At 44.5% G+C, this 9,636-nt stretch overlaps 1 protein-coding gene across 1 annotated transcript; it reads left to right on the top strand.

Annotated features, from left to right (window-relative positions):
• The first annotated feature begins 1,479 nt into the window (after positions 1–1,479).
• Positions 1,480–9,326, top strand: LOC111663402 (exosomal polycystin-1-interacting protein). Its single transcript, XM_023417566.2, has 3 exons — positions 1,480–1,598; positions 1,678–1,814; positions 5,143–9,326. Exon 3 carries the CDS (start codon positions 5,202–5,204, stop codon positions 5,964–5,966), a length of 765 nt encoding a protein of 254 aa, XP_023273334.1. The 5' UTR covers positions 1,480–1,598; positions 1,678–1,814; positions 5,143–5,201; the 3' UTR covers positions 5,967–9,326.
• Positions 9,327–9,636: the final 310 nt, after the last annotated feature.

Raw genomic sequence — 9,636 nt, forward strand, 5'->3', positions numbered from 1 at the left:
CCTCTGGGGTTCCTCGCGTCCAAAAAAGGACACACAAAGAAAATGCTATAAAATCATCATATATCAATATTTCTTTCTGCTTTTTTTGCATACATCTCTTAAACCACTTCAGTTCTGCTCAAACCTATCAAATGTTTATTAGTTTTCAGGATTTTAACCCTTTATATGCCAGTTTGAAGACATGTTGCCTCTTGTTTTATTAAAAAAAACAACACAGAATATGAGATATTTCCCACATAATACATGATGGAGGGATGTGACATTGTTTTATATCAGAGTCTTTTATATCAAGACATTTCTCAAAACCAGAATATGATCAGGGTGACTTTTGAACACTGGAAATAAATCATGTACTCATCCCGGCAGTAGCCCCTGTGGCACTCAAAATTTCCCTGGAATCTTCTAGTTTTTTTATTCTTTTTGATGAATATATACTTATTAATCTTTTTATTATTATTTATTACTCTATGCTCTGCTCTTTTTATTGTGTAAAACGCTTTGAATTTCATATGTGTATGAAATGTGCTAAATAAATAAACTTGCCTCACTCTGTTCTCTACAGAACCAGTGACAGTCTGACTTACATTATGTGAATGTCTGAGTATGATGCACCAGCTGCACCCTGTGCCTCCACCCAGCATCGTAGTTCTGGAAATACTGGGCGCTCTGGTGTAGCAGCTCCAACCCTGGCTGCCATCTTGTCTATCCTTGCCAATGTGGGAACTCAACAGGAAGTGATCTCACTGCCTCAGAAAAACAAGAGCCAGCGTTTCCATCTGCTGTGCTCTCCCTCTCTTTGGGGATCTGTGTTTCTACCAACAACAGCTGTTTCTGTGCAGATATGAACGAATGGTTAAGCTCAGACTCTTACCTTAACCCCCAAACCCTGTCTGAAACAGACAGCAGCATCCTGCTCTGATAAGGAGGGAACACACACACACACACACATTCAAAGCTGTAAACCTTATTGAATATGTTCTTTTCTTGTTCATGTTATGCCCATGTCAGGACCGTGAGGTCATCTGAGGTCATGTTAGGCCTGCTGTCTTCATCAGTTCACCTCTACTGTACACAGTGGTGCACAGAGGGAAACGTATGGTGCCCCTGAGAACTGAAAGCACTACAGGACAATCCTTGTGGTCTCTGTTGGAGGCTGCTGACGGATTTCTGGAGTAAATAGTGAGTTACAGTAATCTAGATGGTTACTAAGCATGAATGGCTGTGAATCAAAGACCCTGAGAAACTAAGATCTGGCTCACAGAGTCCCTGTGTGATGTGGGTCCAAACATCGTCACTTCACACACAGCTCCCAGCAAGCACACAGACCTGCTACAGCTCCAGTTCAGCTTGTGTTAGCAGAATGATTAGTGGTGTAGTAATACTTCAAGCCACAAGATGGAGGTATACACAGCAAGACTGAGTGTTCGGGGGGGGGGGGGTTTACTGGCTTTAAAATGAGAGGAGGGTCCCAAAGTAGGAGGAGAGTGTGGCTGAGGAGACAGGGAACGGGAAAAAAGATGAGAGGAAAATGGACATAGCGTCTGACTCTGCCATGCTGTCTCTTCTGAAGAGAAGTTTGTCTACCCAGAGTCCAGGAAGTAAGAGCTCTCTGTTTCTCTCCCTCCCCCCTCTGTCCCTCCCTCTCTCTTTCCATCCTGACCATCTCTCTGCTTCCAGACCAACAGAGGTTTTCCAGACGACCTGCAGACAGATGTGGACGCTGCTGCTGCTCTCATCACTCAAGAAACCTGGAGCGACCTGCCTGGACCCAGATGGCAGCAGCATGCCACCCTGAGCAGCACTGAGCCGTCCTCGTAAGTACACTGCACTCTCATGTACATGTGCTGTCCAACAGAAGGCATGTTTTCTGCTACATGTACAGGACACATGCTGCTGGTTTCTCACACTCTCCTCATGTATATAAAGACTTCATGTTGTGATGTTTCAAAGCAGCTATAGATTTAGTTCATAGTTCTATAATAAGAAACGTGGGATCGCTGAAATGACAGAAAAACCTTCAGACGACTGAGACGTGATGTCATCTGAAAACCTCATTCTGTTCCAACTGCCTGATGGGAAAATGAACTGTTAATCCACTGCCTGGAACATCACCATCCACTCATTTTACTGATGTTTTTATTTTACTTTAACGGTCAGTTCACCCAAGGTAAAAACATGTTTTACCAGGCACATTAGCTCTTCAGCACCAGTGTGCACAACCCTCTGGTTATTTAACAGCACAGTGATGTTCTTATGATTGCTACTCTTTCCACCTGGATACAAATCATCTGTGGCTCAATAAAACAAGTTCTATAACACGTTCAGAATATAAAAGGCTCAAAGTGAACGACAATATTACTCACTGACCTGTGAGTGACGCCAATACAGATAGAGGTGTAACCATGACGATTAAGCTCCCCTTACCTAACAGGGTTTATTGTAGTAACCATGATGATGAAGCTCCTCTAACCTAACAGGTGGTTATTACTGTAACCAAGACAATGAAATTATGTGTGTTGTGAGATGATGTTTCCTGAACTTAAACAAGTTGGTGGTGGTGGTGGTGTATCACATTCCTCTATCACTGTCCTGGTGCCACCAAAACTCACTGATACCCACCAGAGCACTAGATGTGTATTAATTAAATAGTACCAAAGGCAATATTTCCTCCTGTTGGAGTAGCATTAGCTAAAGCTAGAGTGCCCTTTAAAAGTTAAATCATCCCTGCAGACACCAGACGTCAATGAAATGTCAGAAAGATGCTAACAATGCTAAGATAGGACAGACGTGACATTCAGTAGATGTTGGATTTTATTTGTCATAATGATGTTGACATCAGACATCTGTGAGTTACTTTACAACCACAACATACAGTATCATCGTTAACTGTTGTCAGCGTTTTTCGTCAGATCAATGTTGGTGTTAGACGTTGATCTGACATTGACACAGCTGTGTGTCTGCAGGGATGTGTCTGTGACGCAGGTTTAAAACAAACGCTAAATTTCTAAAATTGCAATAATCAACAGTTTTTACAATAAGATTGTAAGATTCAGATATTTCCCTCAGGAGCTGGTGGAGACTAAACACAGAGCTAAAAGAGAGGGCGCACTGGACTAAGATTCATTATATGTTACAGAATTAAAACTGAATTAATGATAATATCTTCTGAATGTGTAGACAAGCAACTCTTTGCCATATCAACTTAAAAGATGATAATACTATGTTAATATTGAGTTCATAACTTGTTTGTTTGCCCCTAATTGGCCAAAAAATGTATTAAATGTATTATTGCAGGTTTAAGAAAAGGATCTGCAGTAAGTTCTGTATCTCAGAAGTTTTTCTGGAGTTTAGTCCGTGCAGTTGTGTGTGGAGTTGCAGCTGCTGAGAGAGAGGGAGGGACGAGAGGGGCTGTAATTGAGGGAGGTGGAGAGAGGAAGGGAAGTTTAGGGTGGGTGTCTTTAGCGGAGCATGATGTCAGAGGAATGTGTCGAGCCTCTCCTTTAATGAGCTGGAGCTGTGTGGAGCAGCAGACACCTCACACAACACTCACAAACAAAACACTAAAACCATTTTTATTCTGTGGTACATTTCCATTGTGTTTACTGTAGAAAAAAATGCTTTAAGTCAATATAATTCAAATATCTACACACAGAATCAATGATATCAACCCAACACTGTCATCTGAGTATCAGAGAATGTGTTTTCAGTGGTGAATTTTCATCTTCGTTCAGCATCCGGTCCTGCAGCTGGAGCCCGTTGCAGGGATTACAGAGATGGAGGACAGGGGAGAAGAAGAGGAAAGGAAGGGAAATGAAAAGGGAGTGGACAGACAGATGGAAAGAAAGAGAGAGTGACTAATGTGTGGGAGAGCCAGATGCTGAAACAGCTGGACTGACAGTGACTAACATTAGCAGTGAGGTAAGACAGAGGATGGAGAGACAGGCTGTGTGTGGAGGGCAGCTGCTACTGTAAACCAACCACAGTGAAGTCACATGTATTTATAGCAGCTCAGTCATGATCCCAGAAATGAGACTTTAATTCCAAATCACAGTTTAACCCTGAAAAAGCTTCAACAGTGTTAAAATGACTCCATGGAGCCTGGTGATATAATATGTGTATCAAAATGTTCCACCTTCAATACTGAAGATTTTCACTGACATTAGCATTAGCATACCCTCCTCCAACTCGTAGAGACAGTCAATCACACATGTAGCTAAATGTAGAGCCAGTAACAGCATCTCCCCCACAGGACACAGCTTTAAAGTTATGATCTGACTTTTCCTCAACTTAGTCTTACTGGTCCAGAGCAAGTCAGGGTGGAGCAGTGACACCCCTCAATGTACTGGAGGATGTACAGTATATTGTACTAATGTACAAATGTCTTAAATGAATGTATTGTGAGTTTTAAGATGATGCTATTGTGTAATTAATGCTGCAGCATCTGTGTGTATTCACTGTGTTGGGTTGAGATTGTGGATCTGGTTTACTTCGATCCTCCACTGGTTGGTTTTCCACTGAGTCATCTGCTGTTTCCATCACAGTCTGGGAAAAGATCTCACATGCACATCTGGAGTGAAGTCAGGAACATTTCTATAAATAACATGTGACTGGTAAACAGGCTGAGAGGGGGAGGGGGGGTCCTGATGATCAGGAGATCAGATCAGATCCACTGTATGTCTGTGGTGGATCATCTGACTGAATTACATCACCTGCCACCTGGATAGAGACAGTCTGACTGCAGCAATCACTCACACTGTGTGTTTGGTACCAAATGTGTAACCCCCCCCCCCCCTTCTGTAGATGTGGTTCACTGAGCCACGTCTCCTCTGGATGAGGAAATAAAGAGACCAGTGTTTCATTTAATGTGGCCACAGCAGCTGTACGCCAGCGTGTATGTGTGTATGTGTGTGTGTGTATATGTGTGTGTGTAGACTGGAAATAAAAGCTAAATTCAGCTGGCTGTTGTAACTGCAGAGGTTACTGTAGGACACAGAGAGAAGGTTCTGGACTCAGAGCGCTGAGAGAATCTGATGCTGCTCAGGGTTGGTATCAAAGTCTGTCTGTTCTCTTCTCTTGTGACTGTTATCACTTCATACACCTGTCTGTACCCATGGTAACTTCACCTCTCCTGTGTGTTCACAGCTTCATCCACCTGTCTCCTCTCTCCACCCGGTGAAGATGTAGTCTGTAGTCTGTAGTCCATGGAGATGTCTCCAGATACAGCTTCCTCTGCCTTGTTGCTACGCTCCTTGTGGTTGCTGTTTCTCCTGACCCCCATCACCGGGACGACAGACTCTGCCCCCACACCTGACACGTCTCGGCCTTTCAATACCACATTGTTGTTCGACAGTGGCGCCCCAGGCTACAGCTTGAGGAACTGCAGCTGCTCTGCACCTGTGCTGGACTGTGACGAAGCCCTGGCCAACTCTCTGTGCCGGTGTCACACTGTCCTGCGCTCGGCTCTGCCCCTCGCTGGGCTCAGAGATCCTGGACAGCTTACTGTCTGGGTGAAGGAACTCTGGGTCCTGGAGGAGCTGCTGAACAGAAGCATGGTTGGCCATTTACACTTGTCTTTCTGTGGAATAAAACCAATGCACAGTCAGTACCTTGCTCTGCTGGGTCTGCAGACCCTCAGGATCCACAGTGCAGCAGCAGAAGCTCCGTATCGCAACCAGGAAATCACACTCCTCCCTGCAGGGGGGGCTGCAGTGGAGCTTGAGGCCCTGTCCTTTGACCTCTCCTCCTCCTTCCACCTGACCATCCTGGATGTGGCCGTGCTCAATGGACGCTCTGCCCTGAAGGCGTACAGTGTTGTGGGACCACCTGCTCCCACCCTCTCCCAGCATTTCCCCCTCCTGGCCAGTCCCCTCACTCTCAGGGACCCTGTGGACCCTGTGGACCCTGTGGACCCCGGAGATCAGGCTGCAGAGCCTCTGCAAAAACTGCTCGTCACATTTGTCTACTGACAACAAGTTCTCACTGGAGCATAGTCAGGTCTGTAGCAGGAGAGACAGCTGGTGCGCAGGGATCATATACAACACAGCTGAAGGTTTTTACCCTGACACGTCTCATCTCACACATTCTCTGTGGAGTAGATCACAGTTTGTGTGAATGTTATTCTGAACTGTCTCCAGATGCTTTTTCTTCAAAGAGACGCTGATTTCATTCGGGCTGCTGTTTTCATCCCTGCTGACATATCTCTACAGCCATAACCCACACCGACCCAAGACTGGGTCCTGCTCAGACCAGCTGCAGTCTGTGGCGTGTACACAGGCTTAACTGTTTACATCCATTAATATTATCTCATAGCCTTAATGTCTATATACAGGTCAGCGTGTTACAGGCTCATAGACACTCTGATCACCTACTACCAATAATTCAGTTTAATAACACCCCCGCTATAAAGAAGCTTCACAGCTCATAGGTCATAGGTCATAGATCACTTCAAACAAACAGGTCATTCATTTGAATTGCACACAGACAGGTGATCTGGTCAGAGTGTGTGTATATTCCTGTCTTGAGATCGTGGTGCGATATTGATATTGTGGCTCCAGTTCCAAGACTGAGACCTGGACCCACATCCTGTCATATAAATCTGTCTCATCAGTCTACTCTGGTGAGGGTCCAGCAGCAGAACACAGATCCTCTGATCTGTGTAGAACCCACAACACTTGGGTTCTATCACATTCTGCTTCTGTGACGCTTCAGTGTCAGGGTCAGCTGATCAGCACAGATTAGCTTTGTTAGCTCAGCTGACTGATGAGTGAACAGGACAGGTAACAGGTCGAGGTAAAGTGATCAGGAGTTTTACACAGTTGTAAATGTTGGTAAAACATGTCAGTGTTAAAATATAAGACGACATGTTGACATGGTTCAGAGCTCTAATGTTGGAGGGGTAGATGGTTACCATGGTAACATCACTGTGTGTCCACATCTGGCCTGAAAACATTTCCTGTCGTTCAGATACAGTATGTCATATCGGTACATCAGCAGGGGCGTTAGTGAGGAGGCTGTGAACTAGACTTTGGCAGATCTGAGGACAGAGACTTGGAGAATCCATGTGGACACTAGAATCCTAACCCCATCTTAACATCAGGACAGGGTTCAGCTCAGAGGAGAGCAGCAGCAACATCCCTTGTCATAGCTAGTTTACGACAACATGTAGCCAGAGTCTTTAAGGACCCACCCATTACCCCAGACCACTCACCTCATATATCTGCTGGTCCACCATAGAGTCTGCTGGTCCACCATAGAGTCTGCTGATCCACCATAGAGTCTGCTGGTCCACCATAGAGTCTGCTGATCCACCATAAAGTCTGCTTGCCCACCATAGAGACAGGGGACAAAGGTAGTTACAGCATTAACCAACAGTCAGACCCCCGGCCCAAAACCACATCTAATTCCAAAAAAAGGTGGGTTCCAGCAGTGTGACACCAAAATAGTGAGCAGACCTGGACTCCAGAGCATCTGACATACACTGATCACAGACTTCATGCTCCAACTGAAGCTGTTGTGTGATGAACATCTTTCTGAGACACTTTGTGTAGTTTTTGACTTTGTCACCCATCTTTTGGAAAGATCATGACAATTAAACAGTCAGTAGTGAACTGTAGTAGTTCTGTCAGTCAGTCACAGATTCTGGTCAAACCAGAACACACTTCAATATTTGGGGCCCTGTAGTGTCGACTTTACTAATGTGAACTGGTTGTTTTCTGTTGTTTTTCAGTTGTTTGCTCTTATTACATAAAAGAAAAGGACGAGACCTGTCTGTTCTTAGTGAAGAGGAGAGTATGTGACTGCTACAACAACACAGAGAGATTGCAGTGATTTTCATGAGGCTGGATGACCACCGAGATAAAGTGGTAATCTGATTAAATCCACATTTCTTTGATAAGAATCAGCACTGCAACACAATTCAAAACTGAGATGACACAGGGTCTGATGTGGCTCCTGTGTTCTTGAGTACTCAGAGGGGCCTGGGGTCAAAACTTAGATTTTATACCTTTAATTTCTCAGTTCCCCCCCACATACAGCCCTGGATTAATGGGTTTAAATGACTGTCTGCTCATTTACATTAAAATCAGGCTACATCGGTGGAAAGTCAGTATGTTTAAGATTTCTGAACTATGTTTATGCATCCATGGCTGTTGAAACGTGCTCAGTGTGTACCTGCTCATGCTCTGTATAGGCTCAGTACAGTCTGAGTGGTTCTGTGGGGAAGAGGACAAGGACAAATTTTCCCATTTGGAAACTAATTTTTCAGATTATTCTAACACCACATGCTTCAGGGTCAAAGGAGCATCATGGGAAAACAAGATGTCCCGTGGCAGCTGACTGCAGCAAACAATGACTGGACCCAGTCCAGAGAATCCGAGGGGGGTCAGGGCTGGACCACACTGTTGTTGTCTGGGACAGAGGTTGAAATTGTTTAATAAAGTAAATTATAGTGAAAGGACAAACAGACAGAAGACAGTATATCTGTGGTGAGAGGCAATGAGGAGGCGCAGTGGGCTCCCTGTTATGAAGGCTGCGTTTTTCCAGCTGCTCTTATTGAGTACAGATGGCCTAATAAAACAAGTTGTTTTGAAACAGGTTAAAATGGACGCCCAGTGAACAAGAGTCCCAGAGCCCAGATCCAACAGACCTCAGTGTGTTTGGATCAAAACAAGGACTCTGAGTCTCTGGAGCGGGACAAGTTCTGCAGTTATTAACCAGCCTCAGGCCAAGTTGGCAACATTCATGGAGGAGGGAGAGAGAGGGAGAGAGAGGGAGGGAGAGAGAGAGAGCGAGAGAGAGAGAGGGAGAGAGTGAGAGAGATTTCTTCTTCTGGTTGTTTTTCAGTCTCTTTAACCAAGACAAGATTTGGACAGTTTGAAGGAAGTGAAAAAGAAGTCACAGCTTCTTCTGCTTTCATGTTGTCTGCGTCTTTCTGGTTCCAGTTCATATCCTGTCAAAGACTCTGTTAAATCTCCTCTCTTTCTCTTCTCTTCTCCTCTTCTCTTCTCTTCTCCTCTCTTCTCTGCATCTCAGCACCTTATGTACTTTCATCAGGGAGTGTAATTATTCAGATTGTTAAGATTGTGTGTAACCCACAGGTGTGTGTCTTACATTGCAGATCTGCATTTTTACAACCTTTGACAAGCGCAGCGACTCAAGGTTAAAGAACAGTGTGTGTTCGGATGGAGCTTGTGTTTGATTTGTATATACTTTGGCTTATTTAAGCAAATTCCTGGAGCTGATTTGTCTCTCATGACGACGTGGATTAGTCTTCGGTCCACAGATCTTCTCCCTCTGTACAGTGAGAGAATAAAAAGATTTAAAAAGTGGTTTTGTGGTTGAGTTTTGATTAAATAATTTTTACATGAGGTGAGAGTCTCCAGGTAAATGTAAGGTTCTCCCTGATCTGTCTGTAGGCTGAATATTACCATCTGATGTTGAAGATGGTGCTCAAATCTGGGGAGCCTTTCTTGAAATCTTGCGACAAGGTCAGAATCTGTTGTTACGAGATCGCTCTCTGACTGAGCTGTTCAGCAAAAACTGGGTTAAGGTCTCGTCTGCAGTGTCAGCTGTAGAAAAAAATGAGGAGCTGCCAGAAAAGTCCACATACCCAACTACAAGGGCAACGTTACTGACATC

This window comes from Seriola lalandi, unplaced genomic scaffold, assembly GCF_002814215.2.
Source record: "Seriola lalandi dorsalis isolate HSWRI2012SDOR001 ecotype SW California unplaced genomic scaffold, Sedor1 jcf7180002054576, whole genome shotgun sequence".
Taxonomy (NCBI): Eukaryota; Metazoa; Chordata; class Actinopteri; order Carangiformes; family Carangidae; genus Seriola; species Seriola lalandi.